At 36.9% G+C, this 21176-nt stretch overlaps 1 protein-coding gene across 2 annotated transcripts in view; it reads left to right on the top strand.

Annotated features, from left to right (window-relative positions):
• Window positions 1–21176, top strand: part of VWA8 (von Willebrand factor A domain containing 8) — a 357448-nt gene that overhangs the window by 129487 nt on the left and 206785 nt on the right. For both annotated transcript variants that reach the window (XR_011492999.1, XM_014866869.3), the window contains exons 18-20: window positions 2255–2361; window positions 5435–5541; window positions 11200–11271. Coding sequence is in view for 1 of the 2 variants with exons in the window: in XM_014866869.3 (XP_014722355.3) it covers window positions 2255–2361; window positions 5435–5541; window positions 11200–11271 (286 nt within the window). In the remaining variant the exon portion in view is untranslated. The remainder of the gene's footprint in view (window positions 1–2254; window positions 2362–5434; window positions 5542–11199; window positions 11272–21176) is intronic.

Here is a 21176-nt window from a genome sequence, read left to right on the forward strand (position 1 = left end):
CAAAATGAGGCAGTAGATGGGAGATAGTGTCAGATATGTGGATTGGAATATTACAGGGACAGGAAGCCCAGCATTTCTTTTTTTTCTTTTCCATTTACTATACAAAAGTTTATTTTGTTGTCTATCTTTTAAAAAATTAAAAATTTTTTTTATTGTGGTAACATTGGTTTATAACGTTATTAAATTTCAGGGTTACCTCATTATATTTCAGTTTCTTTGTAGATTACATCATGTTCATCACCCATGGACTAGTTACAATCCATCACCATATACATAATCACTCCCTTTCGCCCTCCTCCCTCTTCCCTTTCCCTCAGGTAACCACAACTCCAGTCTCTGTCTCTATGTGACTGTTTGTTGTTGTTTTTATCTTCTATTTGTGAGTGAGATTATATGGTATTTGACTTTCTCCCTTTGACTTATTTTGCTTAGCATAATACCCTCAAGGTCCATCCATGTTGTTACAAATGGCCAGATTTTATCCTTGTTTATGGCTGAGTAGTATTCCACGGTGTATAGATACCACATCTTCTTTATCCATTCATCCCTTGATGGGCGCCTAGGTTGCTTCCAAGTCTTGGCTATTGTGAATAATACTCCAGTGAACATAGGGGTACAGGTATGTTTATGCATTCGTGTTTTCATGTTCTTTGGATAAATATCCAGCAGTGGGATAGCTGGATCCAACGTACATGAAAATTAACTCAAAATGGATTAAAGACTGGAATGTAAGACCTGAGACCATGAAAATTCTAGCAGAAAACCTAGGCAATACACTCTTCAACATCAGTCTTAGAAGCATATTTTCAAGTACCATGTCTTACCGGGCAAGGGAAACAATAGAAAAAATAAACAAGTGGGACCACATCAAACTAAAAAGCTTCTGAACAGCAAAGGAAACCATCAACAAAACGAAAAGACAACCTGAGAATTGGGAGAAGATATTTGCAAACTGTGTATCAGATAAGGGATTAATATCCAAAATATATAAAGAACTCATAATCTCAACAACAAAAAAACTAACAAACCAGTTAAAAAATGAGCAAAATATCTGAACAGACATTTCTTCAAAGAAGATATACAGATGGCCAACAGACTCATGAAAAGATGTTCAACATCGCTAACTATCAGGGAAATGCAAATCAAAACTAAAATGAGACATCACCTCACTCTGGTCAGAATGGCTGTAATTAACAAGATGAGAAAGAGCAAGTGTTAGAGAGGATGTGGAGAGAAGGGAACCCTCATACACTGCTGGGGGCAGTGCAAACTAGTGCAGCCACTATGGCAAACAGTAGGGAGATTCCTCAAAAAAATTAAAAATAGAACTACCAGGATTTCTTTACACACTCGTCCATTTGCCTTCTCACTCACACAAACATCTCTTTTATTTGAGTTTGTACTCAAGGCTGTGGGAACAACCACCAAAAATTTAGAGCTATGGAAAACCTAAATTAGAAGTGGTATGTTCTTAGTCTATTTGTAACATTGTGGCACATAGTGGTTAGTTTATAATAGTATAGCATGGGTAACCATGGATTAGAAATCATTTCCGTGGGCTCACTTGGGATTGTAAATTCTAAATATATTTGTGTGGGTGGGAAATTCTGTCTTCATGTTCTAAGCCCATGATGTTCATACAATTTATTTGTAGATCAAGAATGCCTCTATCACTCACCAGATTGTTGTTTTGACAACATACATATAGAACAGATAAGCAGGTGTATTTTTTAAACGGAAGGAAGATCCAAATTGGATAATCTTAAATTCATTCAATAATTTGTTTTAGGAAGTAAAGAAAACCTCATTAATTCAGCTCCACTAATTTGAATTTGTGATCGCCAACTTGGAGCAGGTTGAAGTGGTGTTGTTTTATCTATTTAAGAAAATTTGATAAGCCAATTAAACAACAAACAAGATTTATGAGGTATACTAAATCCATTTTAAAAAGGAAATTATTTTAAATCTTGTCCTGCAAATTGTTGTTTATAAATAAATACTACTGATTAAAAATGAGTTTTACTTTAATTATTAAAGGAGATTCAGCAAACATGTACTTCATCTTCACATGTACTTGAAGTTTACATTTGTTCTAAATTTTTTTATTATTTGTATTTCACAGATGCAAATTGATCTTCCTTAATTGGTTGTAATTAGTAAGAGTGCATGTGTGTATATGTGTGTGTGTCAAAAGATGTTTAGGAATCACAGAAAGCTTTGACTTTATTGTTACATTCCTCCCACCCACCCCCAGGTTTTTACCAAGCCTTGCAAGGTCAGCATTAGAAAAAAATCTGGCAGATGCTTCAATAGAAATAAGTACTGATAATAATCTGGAACCAGAACTGGAGGATTACAAATGTAAGTATTTGATTTATTTCTTTTTTGAATGAAATAATAATTATCAAACATATTGTTTCAGTTTCAGTAAAAAATGGTTGTGTTTTCCGTCTGTTTTGTTTTATGTATTGAGTTGAAAAAATGAATCTTTTATTTAAGAAAAAAGTTTGGAACTCACTTACAAGTTAAACTTTAGAATACTTCCTTTATTTCAGTACGTTACCAGACATAGGTCCTCCTCCCTAAGAGTCATAATTGACATGAAACTATTAAAGACTCTGAGAATTCCTGCTGTAAATAAACTTGTGTGATTTTGTTTTGCCAGTTTTCCAATTGTATTTCACCATAGAATCTAGAATTCTGTTTTCTTTGCACAAAATTTACATTTTTGAGAACCACCAATGTCTTTGGGACGTGTTTGGGAAATGATTATAGGTTGATATAGACTAAAATAATATTCAGAATACTATTTCACGCCTCTTATTCCTTCTATTTCCACCTGTATTGTCTTTCATGGTACTTTTCTTCTAGATAGCCATGAGGATAATTTTGAGTTTTGGGGAGGTTTATCTCTTCCTATAAAAGTTCCCTATTCTTCAATTTAGAGCACAATGAAACTTTGGTTCTCTATTTTTTGAGGCAATTTACCTGTTTTATCAAAACATCCAATGTGTGACCACTCTTTTAAAGGGGACTGTTGTGGCTTTCTTTGTAGCAGATGTTTTTAATCATTGGGGCTACATTGAGACAAGAATTTGGTATTAAGGCCAATAAGATGACCTGTTAAAAGTAAAATTACAAACTCAACATACTAATGGATCTGGGTACAGATATGCAGAGACAATTCAAAGAGACAGAATAACTCTGGGACTTTAGACTCATAATGTTACTTGATTGAATCTTTTAACACATCCAAAGAAAGACTGCATCATTCAGATTATAGACTGTTTAATCTTGATAACACGCTGCTATTAGCAGTTCCCATCTAAACCCTGTGGAGGGGATAAGGAAGTTAAAAGACTTTTGATTTGTCTGGTTCCGCTCATCTTTAATATCATCTCTCTTGTGGAGAATTCATTGAATTCACTTTCCTTCTTCAGAGTCCATACTTAGGAAATAACATTCTGATAAGGATTTGGCTTTCCATGTAGGTCTCCCTCCAAATAATATGCTGATGTGACAGTCAGTGTGTCATATAGTCCATGTGAAAGGTGCAGTTTTCGTCACAATGTTAATATTTTGCAATTCTGGTTTTATATATCAGAATTTATATAGGGAGCAGAATATGTGTCCTTAATATTCTCCTGAGAGTTAGGTTTGCCCTCTGTTGTAATGACAAAATCAAGTTTTAAGCCTACTAGGCTGAGGACCTTGACAAATTTACCAAAATAATGCCATCCCATGAGATTTTTAAAAAGGTATCTAACCAGCTTTCTCTTAGTATCACCATTCTCTGAGTGCGTTTCCCTTTTCTAGCTTGAAATTTTAACAGTAAACCTTGGTTGAGTGAATTAAATTTTCCCAAAGCCTTCAAACTACTGAACAGATATATTCTATAAACTAAACCATGATGGTATCAGATGCTATTTAAACCTGAAATTATGTGTGTCATCTCAACATGCAAGCATATAGTAAATTCACTGCCACAGTCCTGGTCTTTCCCTTTACAGTTTTATATTGGATCTATTTCAGAGACCTGACGGTAGTAAAAAAATAGTAAATTCTCAGCATGGCAGCTTGTGGGTTTCCTTCCCTATAGAATTTGTGAATAAAAAGAAAATGGCAAGGATCTATTGAAAGAAGAGATCTGCTGTGCTTTGGCAAATGTGTAGCACTCAGCAGTGATTAAACAGGGTGACAGCTTAATTATTTTTAGCTCAAAATTGTTTATGGTACACCACAGACGCAAATATTGCTTTCCCTCCTTGTCTTTCAAAATGCGTTAGCACAAAAATAGCAATTTTCTTATTTGAAGTAGGGGGGAAAAAAGATGGGTCAATTGTTTAAGGCTTTGTAATTGTCTGTTTGCTTGCTAGGATATTTCCACAGGATGGAATATTATTTGGAGTCAAAGGGTGGAACATACCCCATATAGAAAGAACATCAGACTACACTAAGTTCTATTTTCAGTTCTACCCATACTAGCTGGGTGATTTTAAGCAAGTTAATTTAGGTTCTTCTTAGCATCCTCATATTCTTTTCTCATTGTTAAGAAAGTTACATGAAGTTACATGAGAAAACAATGAGCTGAAGCTCCTAGTTTGGGATCTGGCACATAGAACGTCCTTAATAAATGAGTGCTTCCATTATTGTGATCATCAGTACTACTGCAACAACTCCTACTATTCATGTTGTTATTACTGACCTTGAAATATGTCAGGCAGTGAGCGTGTGTATCTGGTAACTATGGGGAATGCACATGAGATATGTTTCGTGACTTCGAGAAGTTTATTATTTAGTTTCCTGGCTTCAAGGAGCTTATATTCTCTTCTACGCCGACTATAGGAGACAATACAATAATAATCACAGAGTAATTGTGTAGCACCCTGAGTGCTTATTTGAAAATACACATCTCCTGGACCATCCCCGAAAATAGTAATTGGAGAGGTCTGGGGTGCGTTGATGCATCTGTATTTTTGACTAGATCACTAAGGAATTCTCACATGGGGTTTTTCAATGGGTGGATCCAAAAAAGTGATATTCAGGGTACTTGAGAGCTTTTGAATGTATATTTGGCTTATATGTGTATTATAGTCTCTGATGAAACACGCTGATGAAGGTGACTTGACTGAGTTCTAGGAATTTTTTTCCCCTCTAAATTTTATCTATATGTTCTTTGCTACATACATTGTTTTAAATAAAGTTTATTATATTTTGAAAGATTTTAAGCTTTTTTGTAGAGCTTTAAGTTTTTAATGTAGAACTATGGTGTTTTATTACCACCTTTAAGCTTGTTTCTTTGAGATGTTAAATTAAAATTCCTTGAAAAGCCCACAGGATATTAAAGATACTGTATTGCATTCTGTGTGGGCTGGACTTGGCTTCTCTGAGGGCTGTGCCACGAGTAATTCTCTGTCCTGTGTGAAATATTTAGGTGAAGTAGCATCTGGATTTCTGAGGATTGGAGCTGTTAGTGCACCAATCTATAATGCCCATGAGAAAATGAAAGTGCCTGATGTTCTATTCTATGACAATATTCAGGTAAGATCATTGCTTTGCCTTCGTGGATAAGTCACCACTTACATTGTGGTAGTTAATTCTGATTCAGGTGAAACTGATTATTTTTGTAATTTGCTAATAAGTTCAATTCAGATGATGCAAAATGAAGTATTGAAACATCTTTCATTAGGCATTATAAAATTGGAAGAGCTGCTGCTATACATGCATATACGCTATACTTCAGGTAAATAAAATGAATATGTTATTAAATTAAAAACAAAGTTGAACTAATACTCATCCTCTCTTTTGCTTTTCTCTTGGTTAAATCATTTTAGTAGTTCAAGGAAAGATGTGTCCTATGCATTCTTTCCTTCATATTCCTTTCCTTTTCCTGAAAATTCCTAGTATTTCTCTGTTCTTTGCTTTTCCTTTTTTTTTTTTAAAGGGAGGAATGTAGTTAGTTAACTTATAGTTTCACTAAGACACAGAGATCAGTGTGTACTCAGAAAGCTTTATTGTAGATGTTCACTTTAATAAGAATTTTTTCCAGAGAAGATTACCCATAATATAAAAGGGTTTTTTCTTTTCTAAATTTTCCGTCAAGTGGTTATATATTTTATAATAAAAAACATACTTAAATTATTCTGTAATGTTTGGTCACTAATCTGCATGTAAACAATAACCTTACATTTACAAATCATGTTAGAAGTACTTCTACTTACTATTTTCATTATATTAAGGAGTTAGAGAAATTAAAGTAAAATTTCTTTTTTATGTGCCATATCCTAATCCTATTTGTTGTTCAATGAATACCATAATTTATATCCCTACATTATATTAACAACATAGAAGGTATCTAGGCAAATTCTTCTTTCTCAATAACTCTTGATTAAATATTTTGAAATTTGTCAAAACTTTAATTCTTATCTGTGGCACAGCAAAAGACATAACTCGGACTTGCTTTTTATTCATTCTATAGGCCAAACTAATGTAGGTTTTATTTTTCTTCCAGAGCATTAATGCTCTTGTAGAAGCAGTGGACAAATGAACAGAAAATAAAGTTACTTATAAGACATGGAAGAGGAAAAAATTCTTGCCAGTCAACCAGACACAAACATGATTGTAAGGAAAATACACTATTTCCAAGCATTGATGGTATAATACTCTGTCTAGGTAGTGGAAAGGAATAAAGAAAAAGGAATCAGGAAACCGTTGTAAGTGACAATTTGAAAAACTCCATGGTAGCAAAGGTTGAAGAGACTTTCCGGCATATAAGAATGTAGGAAATTCAGTAGCAGGGAGGGCCACTCTGCCCTTGAACACAGTGTCTGTTGCCATGGTGTTTGTGACATAGACATTGAGGACCGCAGGGCTGCTGTGAACTTTACACAGTGGCCCTGAGGGACATTATGTAGCCTGTCTCTAAATGTACCTTCTCTTCATAAAGCATTATGAATTAACCATTAATGAAAAATTTTGTTTCTGCCAATTCTAGGAACGATGGCTTGATTAGATTTGCTTTTGTTGCATATTATTACTATTTCCTTTTGTGCGGCATTTCATCTTTGAAGCAGCAGTCTTCAGTGCCTATTGCATCTGTAGGTGCTTCTATACCGTCTTGTTCTATGCCCTTTGGTCCCCTTAACACATTGTGTTGAAACTGATTTTTAAAATCGGTTTTTCCACACCACCAGGGCAAAGCCTTGTGTTTTCTTTCTTTTGTGTCTCCAGCAAGTACCACAGTGCCTGGCACATAGTGACTGTATGCATTCACTGTGGTAAATATGTGTTGAGTGGATTAATGAAAGAAGGAATAGGATTTTAAATATTCATAATCAGGAGTATTATTTCATTAAATCTGTCATTACAGAATACTGCACTCGCACCTGTGAGAAGGAGAAATTGGAGGACAGAGAGATTAGTGGCGTTTTAAGCCTCACAAGCTTTAGATCTGAAAAAATTTTTAAAAATCTACCATGTGTCAAGCCTTGTCCTAAGGTCTTAGGATACAGAGATTAAAATACACGCACACGCACATGCACAGCTCCCGTGCTCAATTTGCTCGTAATCTAATGGGGGAGACTGACAAGTAAGTACACATGGTTACACAGTGTGATGGAAGCACCCAGAGGTTAATGTGGTAGCGTTGATGAGGTGATTGTTCTAGATTGGATGATCATGAAAAATGAGTTAACCAGGCAGAGTTGAGAGAGTCTGTCAGGCAGAGACCAGCATTTGCAGAGAGCTGGCTATGTAATGGAGTAGCTCATTTAGGGAGCTACATATAATTAATTGTCACTGGCTCAGAGCTAAGGTTGCAAATGGAAAAGTGACAAGAGATGAGGCTGATGAGTTAGGCAAGGGTCAGATCATCTGGTACTTGCTAACTAAGGAATTTGAATGCTATCCAGAAGTGAGGAAGCCATTGAAACATTTCCACTTTTGCTAACTTTACACTCACTCTTTAATGTTGTCTATGAGTTGGAACCAAGGCAAAGAGAGACTAGTTAGGAGGCTGTTGTAATAGTTCAAGTGAAAAGTCTGGAGGATCTGAATGAAGGTGGTGACAGTGGGGAGAGAGTGGAGAGGACACATTGTAGGACTATTTAGGAGGTAGAGTCAATGGAACTTTGTATTAGATGAAAGACAGAGATTCTTTGTCAGGGAACACATAGTCTGCTGGAAAAATAATCAGGAGAGTAAAGAGAAAAATTATTGCAAATTGTGCCCATGACTGGAACACAACATAGGAGAAAGAGGGGGTAGAGATGAGGCTGAGACTAAATCAAGAAAGTAAGGATTGGCCTTTGTTCCTAAGGTATTAGGAATCATTTAGAGAATTTTGAAGAAAGAAATGACATGACTTTGAACAGAAAAGTGATTATCCGTACTGTAGAGAATACAGTGGCTCCAGGAGAGACTGAAGATAGAGAAACCAAACTGGCTGATAAAAATCTAAGCCAGAGATGATAAAAACCTGAATGAAAGCCGTGAGGATAGAAAGGAAAGGACAGATGCAGTTGACTTTTGGGTAGCTTAATAGCTTAGACTGGGTGTTTAATTGACTGTTGATAAGGGAGGAGTGAGATGAGCAGGAGGGTGATGACAGGGATTTGGTTAGGTGGTAGGAAGTAATGCTATTAAGCAGGATAAAAGATACAAGATAAAGAACGAAGTTGAGGAGAAAGTAATAAGCCAAGTTTTGGATCTGTTGAGTTTGAGGAGACTGGGAAATGACCAAGTAGTTTGATAGTCACTTGGAGATATAGAGCTAGAGTTGGGGAGAAAAGTCTAACTGTTGAAGATCGGTATAGAGTTATTAGTTGAAGCCATGGAATGGATGCGAGGAGTTGGGGAGAACAGGATCAGAAGTAGCTCTTTGAGCACTGACGTGCAGGTCCCTAACTCTGCACACAGTCCTCTCAACCCTCAGGTGGGTGCCCGTTACAAATAGACACAACCTGCTCTGCCCTATACTGTGACTCCTCAGGAAGTCATGTAAAAAGGTAGTGAGAGAGAAAAAATGAAGGAACATGAGGAAAATCAATTTAAGAAATAGCTACAAGAAGATCCAACCGAGAAGACAAGGGAGAGAAATTTTTGGAGAGGTAAAAAGGAATCAGGAGAGACAGAGAACTGGGAGAGGAGACTTTTAAGAAATTGTCTGTGGTAGGGGCTGGCCCCGTGGCCGAGTGGTTAAGTTCGCGCGCTCCGCTGCAGGCGGCCCAGTGTTTCGTCGGTTCGAATCCTGGGCGCGGACATGGCACTGCTCGTCAGACCACGCTGAGGCAGCGTCCCACATGCCACAACTAGAGGAACCCACAACGAAGAATACACAACTATGTACCGGGGGGCTTTGGGGAGAAAAAGGAAAAAATAAAATCTTTAAAAAAAAAAAAAAAAAAAAAGAAATTGTCTGTGGTACTAAGCGGACTAAGACGTTAAGACAATTATGTGGGCATTGACCTTAGCCTTAGCTAATGTTTGTTGATTTGGGTAATCTAGTTAGATGTAATGAGGGCATGCAATAGGAGAACACGAGAAAAAGTAAAGAAGACTGCAAATATAGTTTGGATTATTTTTCACTGTTTACATTGCTTTTTCACCTGGCTATACAGGTGCTCATTCCAACTTTTCTATCTGTTCTTCGTGAAGATTAGCCCATTTATTTCTGGAAGAACTTAATGTTGTCTGGAAGTTGGCATTGACTTTTCATCTTAGGTAGAAGGAAGAGGTCTCTAGAACACATTATCACTAGAGCTCAGATTGAAAGAGTGTTGTAGGAACTCCCTTTTAACTACAACAACCATACACCTCTGTTTGCTTAAGAGTCCCTGTTTACATTTCTTGTCCCACCATAATTATTAAAATGTTTCTTTTTATTCTTAAAAGTGTTCCAGAATGGACAATAAATTGATATTCTCACTCTTCTTCAAGCCTTACTAAAACTCTAGCTCCATGGATTATCTGAAAGCATTAAAAAAAATGCAACCGCCAAGATAAACATTAGGCAATACTCATCTGTTCTTGAAGGAGGGAAAAAACTTCCTCAGTTTTTCTAAGAAAGAAACTCGGAAAGAAAGTATTCCTTAATTTGACAAGTAAAAGAAAAATATTCTAGATGTAAAAAAAAAAAAAATTCCATAAACCAAGTTAAAAAAAGAAAAGCAAGTGACAAACTAGAAAAATACCTGCAACATGTGTTAGATGCAGAAGCATAATTTGCCTTTTTTTTAACAAATAGGAAACTTCCATAACTTCAGTACTTATGGGGCCATTATTGTTGTAATACAGAAAACCAAGAGAAAGTAATAGGGGTATTAATCGTTCCGGAGTATAGTTCTCCTCTCAACCCCCGATGAGCCTTTGTGACCTACTTACTGTTGTCCTATTTTTCAAGATTCAAAAGAGCAATGTAATTTCCTCTGTAGCTATTGTGAACAACTTTAATCTTGTTCTTTTATTATATTGTGTCACGATTAGAATAAAAAAATATGGAAGGTAAATAATATATCTTTAATTCTAAAGCTGTGCATCCTTTGAAGATAATGGTTAAGAACAAGTTAGTATAAAATGTTCCATGGGGGGGCTGGCTCTGTGGCCAACTGGTTAAGTTCACGCGCTCTGCTGCTGGCGGCCCAGTGTTTCGTTGGTTCGAATCCTGGGCGCGGACATGGCACTGCTCATCAAACCACGCTGAGGCAGCTTCCCACATGCCACAACTAGAAGGACCCACAACAAAGAATATGCAACTATGCACTGGGGGGCTTTGGGGAGAAAAAGGAAAAATAAAATCTTTAAAAAAAATAAAATCTTTAAAATGTTCCATGGAACTCCCCAGTTATTTTTAGAAAGCCTTTGTATATTTACACTAGCACATGTTAATTTAAATATTATATGAAATTACAAGCCAACTCTACATAGTGCAATAGCTGAAAAATATTTCAGTTGAATTATAAAAGCTCTTTGAAATATTGATTGGTGGCTTAGCCTTGTTTCAGGTTTCACTGTCAGTGACCTAAATGATTATATAGCTTATAACCACAGCACTGAATTTTTTGTTTTTTTAAAATCAATCTGTTCAAGTATTGTCTGTTAGAATAGATGTTTTACTTTCCATGAAGATATCTTTTTAGCTGACTTTCTTATTTCACTTTGATTACGCAAAACACAATTAACTGCCAGTTCTTTTTTCTCTAGCACATGATAGTAATGGAAGATATGCTCAAAGACTTTCTTCTCGGAGAACACCTGTTATTGGTTGGTAACCAGGTGAGTTATGGCTGGAACTCAGGTACCACTGAATACATGATAGTAACAGTTTGAAAGCAGTAAGTTTCTTCTCCTTGTTGGAATAAGTTTTTAGAAGTGATTCTTTTTCCCAACTAAATGACTAATTTAATTAAATGATGAGTGTCTTCAACTTGCTAAACTTTAGAATTTGAGGGCTTAAATCACCCCCGATTCAATCACCTATCAAGTCCTGTCCGTTCTACTTATAAGTATCTATTGTTCTTTCCCATGTCTGTCACCCCAGCTGAGCTCACCATCACCTATCACCTGGTTTACAGCAATAGTGTCCTAATATAGCTGCACCCAACCTTACTCCCACTGTGGTTACTCTCTGCCCTGCAGCCAGATTGATACTTGTAAAACTAAAATCTGACAAAGTCTTTTTACTTAGATTGGCTGCCCATTGCCCTTCGGTATAGTCTTCAGTGTGTCTTACAGAGTCCTGCAGGATCTGGCCTCTGCCCACCTTTCTAATCCTAAGCCTTGGCTGCCTCCTTTCTCTTTCTGTGTTTGCTTTGAGCACTCTAAATTTCCTTCAGTTTCTTAGCTCCGCTCTGGTCCTTGGTGCATGCTTGTCCTTCTGCATGGAGCACTCCCAGTCCCTTTCCCATACCCCTTTCCCTTAAGTCTTAGGAGGTCTTCCTTGTTCCTAGCTGAGTTAGGTTTCCCCTGCTTCTATGCTCGTTTATCTCCCTGTCATCACACTGGTCAAGTTACTATATTGACATGTAGAATGACTGTCTTCTGAGCTTGTCTGTATGTTCCTCAGGGGCAGGGACCATGGTTCTCTTGCTCACCTCTCTATCCGCAGTTCCTAGCATAGTGCCTACTACATAGTAGATATTCAATATGTGTTTATTGAAGGAATGGATGGATATTTTATATTTAGAGGGTTCTGATAATTTTCCTCAGTTGAATTAGCAGAGTCACAGCGAACAGCAAGCACTTTTGGTTTAAAAAATTGATCTTAAATTAGGGCTAATAAACTTTCAGAAGGGATTCGGTCTTTATTTTTACTTTTTTAAAACTTATATAAACAGTATATATTCTTTATCCCTCAAACTTACAATTTTGAAGTGTTCATTTTTTGAAATAAAAATGGGCCAGTTGAATGGTTTGCTGGTTGAGTGCACAGGCTTGGAAATTAGCTGGCTAGAGGTCCAATAGCAGCTCTTTCTCAGATGGCTGTGACCTTGGGAAAATTACCTATCTTATTAAGGCTCAGTCCCAATATCTAGCCCGAGAATAAAAATAGTATGTACTCTGTTGGGCTAATGTAAAGAACATTAAGATAATGCATGGAAAGTACTTTACACAGCGCCTGGCTCATAGTAGGTGCTCAGTTAACATTATATCTGTGTATCACTGTTTTGTTAAAAAGGACTTTAATATTCTCTTGTTTCATTTTATCTAAATAAGAATTAAAAGGAGAGCAATAAATTACTCATGGTCTTTTTTTCACTATTTGAAAAGTTCTACCTACCATTTTTTTAAATTTTATTGGGATCATAATAGTTTATAACATTGTGAAATTTCAGTTGTATGTTGTTATTTGTCAGTCACCATATAAATGTGACCCATTACCCTTTATGCCTACCCTCCACCCTCCTTCCCCTCTAGTAACCACTAATCTGTTCTCTTTGTCCATGTGTTAGTTTATCCTCCACATATGGGTGAAATCATACGGTGTTTGTCTTTCTCTGTCTGGCTTATTTCACTTAACATAATACCCATTCATGTTGTTGCCAGTGGGATGATTTTGTCTTTTTTATGGCTAAGTAGTATTCCATTGTATATATATATATCACATCTTCTTCATGCAGTCAGTCAGTGGGCACTTGGGTTGCTTCCACTTCTTGGCAGTTGTGGATAATACTGCAGTGAACATAGGGGTGCATAAATCTCTTTGAATTGTTGATTTCAAGTTCTTTGGATAAATATCCATTAGTGGGATAGCTGGGTCATATGATAGTTCTAGTCTTAAATTTTTGGGAAATCTCCATACTGTTTTCCATAGTGGCTGCACCAATTTGTATTTCCAACAGCAGTATATGAGGGTTCCCTTTTCTCCATATACTCTCCAACATTTGTTATTTTTTGTCTTGGTGATTATAGCCATTCTGACGGGCGTAAGGTGATATCTTAGTGTAGTTTTGATTTGCATTTCCCTGATGATTGGTGATGTTGGACATCTTTTCATGTGCCTATTGGCCATCTGTACATCTTATTTGGAAAAATGTCTGTTCATATCCTCTGCCCATTTTTTGATCGGCTTGTTTGTTTTTTTGTTGTTGAGTTGTATGAGTTCTTTATATATTTTGGAGTTTAACCCCTTGTCGGATATATGATTTGCAAATATTTTCTCCCAGTTGGTGGTTGTCTTTTTGTTTTGATCCTGGTTTCCCTTGCCTTACAGAAGCTGTTTAGTCTGTTCAAGTCCCACTTGTTTATTTTTTCTTTTGTTTCCTTTGCCTGAGTAGACATGGTATTAAAAAAGATCCTTCTAAGACTGATGTCAAAGAGTGTACTGCCTATATTTTCTTCTAAGCGTTTTATGGTTTCAGGTCTTACCTTCAAGTCTTTGATCCATTTTAAGTTAATTTTTGTGAATGGCAAAAGATAATGATCTATTTTCATTCTTTGCATGTGGCTGTCCAGTTTTCCCAGCACCGTTTATTGAAAAGACTGTCTTTTCTCCATTGTATGTTCTTAGCTCCTTTGTCGAAGATTAGCTTTCCATAGATGTGTGACTTTCAATTCTGTGCTATTGATCTGAATGTCTGTTTTTGTATCAGTACCATGCTGTTTTGATTATTATAGCTTTGTACTATATTTTGAAATCAGGGATTGTGATGCTTCCAGCTTTGTTCTTTTTTCTTAGGATTGCTTTAGCTATTCGGGGTCTTTTGTTGCCCCATATGAATTTTAGGATTCTTTGTTCTGTTTCTGTGAAGAATGTCATTACGATCCTGCTTGGGATTGCACTGAATCTGTAGATTGCTTTATGTAGTATGGACATTATAACTATGTTTATTCTTTCAATCCATGTGCGTGGAATATCCTTCCATTTCTTTATGTCCTTATTGATTTCTTTCCATACTGTCTTATAGTTTTCCTTGTACAGGTCTTTTACCTCCTTGGTTAACTTTATTCCTAGATATTTCATTCTTTTTGTTGAGATTGTAAATGGGATTGTATTCTTGAGTTCTTTTTCTGTTAGTTTGTTATTAGAATATAGAAATACAACTGATATTTGTTAAGTTAATTTTGTACTCTGCAACTTTCCTGTAGTTGTTGATTATTTTTAGTAGATTTCCAATGGATTCTTTAGGATTTTCTCTATGTAAAATCATGCCATCTGCAAATAGTGAGAGTTTCACTCCTTCATTGACTATTTGGATTCCTTTTATTTCTTTTTCTGTCTAATTACTCTGGACAAAACCTCCAGTACTATGTTGAATAAAAATGACAAGAGTGGGCACCCTTCTCTTGTTCCTATTCTCAGAGGCTGGCTTTTAGTTTTTCCCCATTGAATATGATGTTGGCTGTGGGTTTGTCATATATAGCCTTCATTATGTTGAGGTACTTTACTTATATACCCATTTTATTGAAAGTTTTTATCATAAATGGATGTTAGATCTTGTCAAATGCTTTCTTTGCATCTATTGAGATGATCATATGTTAATGTGATGTTTCACATAGATTTCGTTAATATGGTGTTTCACATCGATTGATTTGTGAATGTCGAACCATCCCTGCATCCCTTGTATAAATCCCACTTGTTCATGGAGTATGATCCTTTTAATGTATTACTGTATTTAGTTTGCCAATATTTTGTTGAGGATTTTTGCATCTATGTTCATCAGTGATAGCAGCCTGTAATTTTCCTTCATGTTGTCCTTGTCTGACTTTGGGATCAGAGTGATGTTGGGCTCATAAAATGTGTTAGGAAGTGTTCTGTTTTTTTTCAACTTTTTGGAATAGTTTGAGAAGGATTAGGTATTAAATCTTCTTTGAATGTCTGGTAGAATTCTCCAGAGAAGCCGTCTAGTCCTGGACTTTTATTTTTTAGTAGGTTTTTGATTACTGTTTCAATCTCTTTACTTGTGATTTGTCTATACAGAGTCTCTGTTTCTTCTTGATTCTGCTTTGGGAGGTTGTATGAGTCTAAGAATTTATCCATTTCTTCTAGATTGTCCAATTTGTGGCAAATTGTTTTTCATGGTATTCTCTTATAATCCTTTGTATTTCTGTGCTACCCATTGTAATTTTGCCTCTTTCATTTCTAATTTTATTTATTTGAGCCTTCTTTCTTTTTTTCTTAGTGAGTCTGGCTCAGGGCTTGTCAATTTTGTTATCTGCTCAAAGAACCAGCTCTTAGTTTCATTGATCCTTTCTACTGTTTTTTTTTTTTTGGTTTTGATTTCATTTATTTCTACTCTAGTTTTTATTATTTCCCTCCTTCTGACTTTGGGCTTTGTTTGTTCTTTTTCTAATTCTGTTAGGTGTAGTTTAAGACTGCTTATTTGAGATTTTTCTTGTTTGTTAAAGTGGGCCTGTGTTGTTATGAATTTCCCTCTTAGAACTACTTTTGCTGCATCCCATATGAGTTGGTCTGGTGTATTTTCATTTTCATTTGTCTCCAGGTATTTTCTCATTTCTCCTTCAGTTTCTTCAATGATCCATTGGTTATTCAGTAGCACATTGTTTAATCTCCACGAGTTTGTAAGTTTCCCAGCTCTTTTCTTATATTTCATTTCTAGTTTCATTCTACTATGGTTGGAAAAGATGCTTGATATGATTTCAATCTTCCTAAATTTATTGAGGCTTGTCTTGTTTCCCACCATATGGTCTGTCCTTAAGAATTTTCCATGTTCACTTGAGAAGAAGGTGTATTCTGCTGTTTTTGGATGGAGTGCTCTCTATATATCTGTTAAGTCCATCTGGTCTAGTTTTTCATTTAATTCCACTTTTTTCTTGTTGACTTTCTGTCTGGATGATCCATCCATTGATGTAAGTGGGGTGTTAAGGTCCTCTACTATTATTGTGGTGGTGTTAATATCTCCTTTTAAGTTTGTTGGTAGTTACTTTATGTACTTTGGTGCTCCTGTGTTTGGTGCATATATATTTATAAGTGTTATGTCTTCTTGGTGAAGTGTCCCCTTTATCATTATATACTGCCCATCTTTGTCCCATACTGCCATTTTTATCTTCAGGTCAACTTTGTCCGATATATGTATGGCAACACGTGCTTTCTTTTGTTTGCCGTTAGCTTGGAGTATTGTCTTCCACCCCTTCACTCTGAGCCTGTGTTTGTCTTTAGAACTGAGATGTGTTTCCTGGGGGCAGCATATTGTTGAGTCTTGTTTATTAATCCATCCAGCCACTCTGTGTCTCTTGATTGGTGAATTAAATACATTTGTTTTTAGAGTGCTTGCTCATATATGAGTACTTAATGCTGCCATTTTATCATTCATTTTCCAGTTGTTCTGTATTTCCCTTGTTTCTCATCCATGTATTTTGGACTACCAATTCAGTTTGGTAGTTCTCTATGAAGGTTTTCTCCATTGTCTCCTTATTTATCATTTGTCTCTCTGTTCTGATTATTTGTTTAGTGGTTGCCAGGGGGTTTGTATAAAAATCTCATAGATGACATAGGCCATTTTCTGATAGCCTCTTATTTCCTTAGTCTAAGCCAATTCCATCCCTTTCTCTTCCCCTTCTAAGTTATTGTTGTCACAACTTATTTCATCTTGTGTTGTGAGTTTGTGATTAAAATGATGAGATTATAGTTATTTTTTATGTTTTCCTTCCCTTTATCTTTAATGTTATAATTGTTTACTAACCTGTTCTGATAGAGAGCTGCAATTTTCTGACTTTGTCTGCCTGTTTATCTCTTTGCTCAAGGCTCTGTAAACCCTTTCTTTTTCTTTTTCAGATATGAGGGCCTTCTTGATCATTTCTTTTGGGGAGGAGTGGTGGGTGTGGAGGCAATGAACTCCCTTAGCTTTTGTTTATCTGGGCAAGTTTTTGTTTCTCCATTGTATCTGAGGGATATTTTCACTGGATAGAGTATTTTTGGCTGAAAGTTTTTGTCTTTCAGAATTTTGAATACATTGTTCCACTCTCTCCTAGCCTGTAAGGTTTCTGCTGAGAGATCCACTGAATACCTGATAGGGGTTCCTTTGTAAGTTGTTTTCTTCTGTCTTGCAGCCCTTAATATTATTTCTTTGTCATTGACTTTTGCAAGTTTTACTAACATATGCCATGGAGAAGGTCTTTTTATATTGATATAATTAGGAGTTCTATTAGCTTCTTTTACTTGTATTTCCAACTCCTTCCCCAGGTTTGGGAAGTTCTCAGCTATTATTTCTTTCAACGAGCTTTCTATTCCATTCTCTCCCTCTTCTCCCTCTTGAATACCTATAATACTTATGTTGCATTTCCTAATTGAGTCGGATATTTCTTGGAGAATTTCTTCATTTCCTTTTAGTCTTAGTTCTCTCTCTTCCATTTGAAGCATTTCTATATTTCTGTCCTCCATATTGCTAATTCCGTTCTCCATAATATCAGCTCTGTTATTCAGGGAGTCTAGATTTTTCTTTATCTCATCCATTGTGCTTTTCATCTCCAAGTTTTCTGATTGGTTCTTCTTTATAGTTTCAATCTCTTCTGTGAAGAATTCCCTGTTTATTAGTTTTCTTCCTGATTTCATTGAACTATCTGAATTTTCTTGTAACTCATTTAGTTTTTTTGTGATAGCTATTTTGAATTCTCTGTCATTTAAGTTGTAAATTTCTGTGCTTTCAGGATTGATTTCTGGGTGCTTCTCATTCTCCTTCTGGCCTGGAGTATTAATATGTTTCTTCATACTGTTTGATGGCATGGATTGGTGTCTTCGCATAGTGGTAGTATCTGATTGCAGATTCCACCTGCTGCCACTGGGGTGGGGTCAGGTTCTGTGTATTCAGAGCCTGCTGTGATTCCTTGTGCCTGTGCCTGTCCTTTGGAATCTTTGCTGACAGGGCCCATCTGCAATTGCTGGCTCACTCGCTTACAGCTGCTCCTTTTATAATGTTTGTGCATGCGCTGTGGCCAACAGGCTGAGCTGGAGCACTGAGTGGAGTGGGAGGTGCACTTTCTTTCGTGTGCAAAATCCCAGGGGTGTTCTTGCTCTGCCCTCGCTATCTGCTCTCCTGGGTTGCTGTCTTGATGAAAACACCCTCACAATAGTATAGCTTCCTCTGTATAGAACTTTCCCACGAGTTTTGAGGGAACTTGGACAGTGAAGGCATTGCCACAGATAGCTCTCCCTCCCCCCTTCTTTTCTCAGAGCTGTGCATGGTCCGGTAACCTGGGTTGCTGTTGGGGAGGGAGAGGAGATCCCCTTACCTCCTTCCACTTCCTCCTAGCGGTCCAGCACCTCCACCTTCAGACATATTGCTGCGTGGGTCTCTCAGACTTCATTTGTGTTGTGTGAATGTCCTCTGTTGGTTTATGAATGTTCTTTTCATTGTATCCTAGGGGGGAGAGTCTAAGTGAAGAGCTCACTCTACCATGATGCTGATGTCACTCACCTCTACCTACCTTTATATACTGAAAACTTATTTTTCCTGAGTCTATATACCAGAGTTGGAGGATGATCATTAATAGTCTAGTATTCAGCCCTTCATATTGAAACCCAGGAAGTCCAGTTCTCATCTCACTTGAAAAATGATGACTATATAGCCAAGAGTACTTCACAAACTTTATAAGTAGTTAAACCCTGATTCAGTCAGTATGTTTTTTTCAGGACTTCTGCCATCACCACAATGGCCTTAGACACAGAGTCTGCTGGCATCTCAGGAGCAGCAGATTACATGGCAAAGCTGGGGCTTGAGGAATAATTTTGCTGAAAAGCAGGCTTTCAAAAGGAAGGCCCCTAGAGGTCAAGCTTTGATGTTTAAGCATCTTTGAAATATCCCAGATGGTATTGATGCCTTAGGGGTTTAGTGGGTGGGACACAGTAGGAGTTTCTTGGCAAAGGCAGTGCTTACCATTGAGCAGATAATAGAGTCAGGGTTTCAGAAGAGTTGTCTAGGTTGAAATGTTCAAGTTAGGGTCTAGCCAGTAACCAGAGAGACAGAGAGCATATTCTAACTTCTGGGGGGTTGAGGAAAGCTATGCTGGGTGAAGGGTGAGGTGTAACAGAGGTTTGCTTATGCTTTATGATAAATGAAAAAGAGGCTATGAAAGCGCTTTGAAATTGCTCTAGAGTGCTATGCAAACGTTGGTGTGAAATCTGGTATGTTATCTCTAGTCTATTTCCAGTCCCAAAGAAGGGAACAATACAGTAGGGCAAAGAGCTAGGCAGTGGGGTGGAGCGAAGAGCAGCTACTGCTCTACAGGTATGTGGCTGGACCCCAGCATCTGGTGAGGATGAGAGATGTTGCTGATTTTCAGGCTTGCCTAGAGTTGCTCAGGAGCCACGGGTAGAGCCTGTGGGTTAAAGATCCTCAGGAGGAGCAAGGTGTGGGGTATCACAAACATGTCTCTGTTGGTGCTGTCACAAACTCCCCCTATCTTCAGCAGATCACAGTGTCTTGCCTTCTTTTACCCCTATCCTGTCACCCTCTGCTGTCGAGAAAGAGAAAAATTGACAAAAGGAGATTGTGTTCAGTATAAATTTGCTACATTTAGCTGGCTTTTTTCACATCAGAAGGATTTTCTGTTCCTTCATTATAAACCTGTAAGTCCGTTAGTGTCATATAATAATACCAATATTGAATGAACTTTTAAATTTTGTAAGTAAATTCTGCTACCTATGTCCATTAACTTATCTAGTGAAAAGGTCTAACTCTCTCAGGCTGTCATTTGATGTCCTCAGGTGTGTAATCCCATTCTACTTGCAGCCTCGTGTCTCACTCCTCCCTTCAAACTCTTGTCCTCCAGTAAGTTAAATAGTCTCTGTTCTTATCACTGTTATACTCCAGCTTTTGTTCTTTCCAGCATGCTTTCTTCTTTCCCTGTCTTTGCCTATTGAAATCCTTCCAACCCCAGAGTGGCATTGTGGTACATGGAAAAGCAGAAAGCTGGAAATCCAGAGACCTACCTTCTTGTCCAGATTTTTCAACTCTGTGTGATATTGAGGAGATTGCTATTCCTCAAAGGGCTTTTTCTTTTTTTGTCTCTTTTCCTTTTTTTATTTTTCCTTATCTACAAAATGATAGGATTGGAATTGGTGTTTTCTAAGGTCCCTCTGGCAGTAATATTCTATAATATGCTTCTTTAATAAAGTCTTCCTAAACACTTCAGCCTGAAGGTTTGACCCCATTCTCTGAACTGTTATAGCAGGTCATTTATAGGTTTCTTTTGGCTTCTGTGTGTTTACCTGCCATCTGTCTACTAAAGAGGGAGAGAGCCCCTTGAGGAAAAGAGCCCCTTGAGAAGAGCCTTAGTTATTTTTGCATCCTCCCTGTTGCCTTGCATACAGCAGTCATTCAACAAATGTTGCTGAATGAATTAGTGGATTTTAGAAGACTACCTAGAATAAATTCCAACTGAGTAGTCAAAATGATTTAGAAGTAATATGAACTTAAAATTTAGGCTTAGTTGGATTACTTTCAGGAGATTCTAAGACAAATTGACTGGATTTCTTATTCTGTAAAATTGCGACTGTTTAGTGAAGGAAAAAAGTAAATTAGAATCTCGGGAGTGCCCACTTAAAAGAGTAAATAGTTAAGTGGCCCATTCAACTGGATATGGTTATATACTGATAGGATCAGACACTGGCAGCGTTATCACTAGGACAGAATAATGACATACTAGTTACTTAAAAATTTATAATAATTAAGTGCTAATTAGTATTTAGCTAATTAAATGAGGTATAATTCTGTGCATGCTTA

This window comes from Equus asinus, chromosome 11 (genome assembly GCF_041296235.1).
Source record: "Equus asinus isolate D_3611 breed Donkey chromosome 11, EquAss-T2T_v2, whole genome shotgun sequence".
NCBI classification, from domain to species: Eukaryota; Metazoa; Chordata; class Mammalia; order Perissodactyla; family Equidae; genus Equus; species Equus asinus.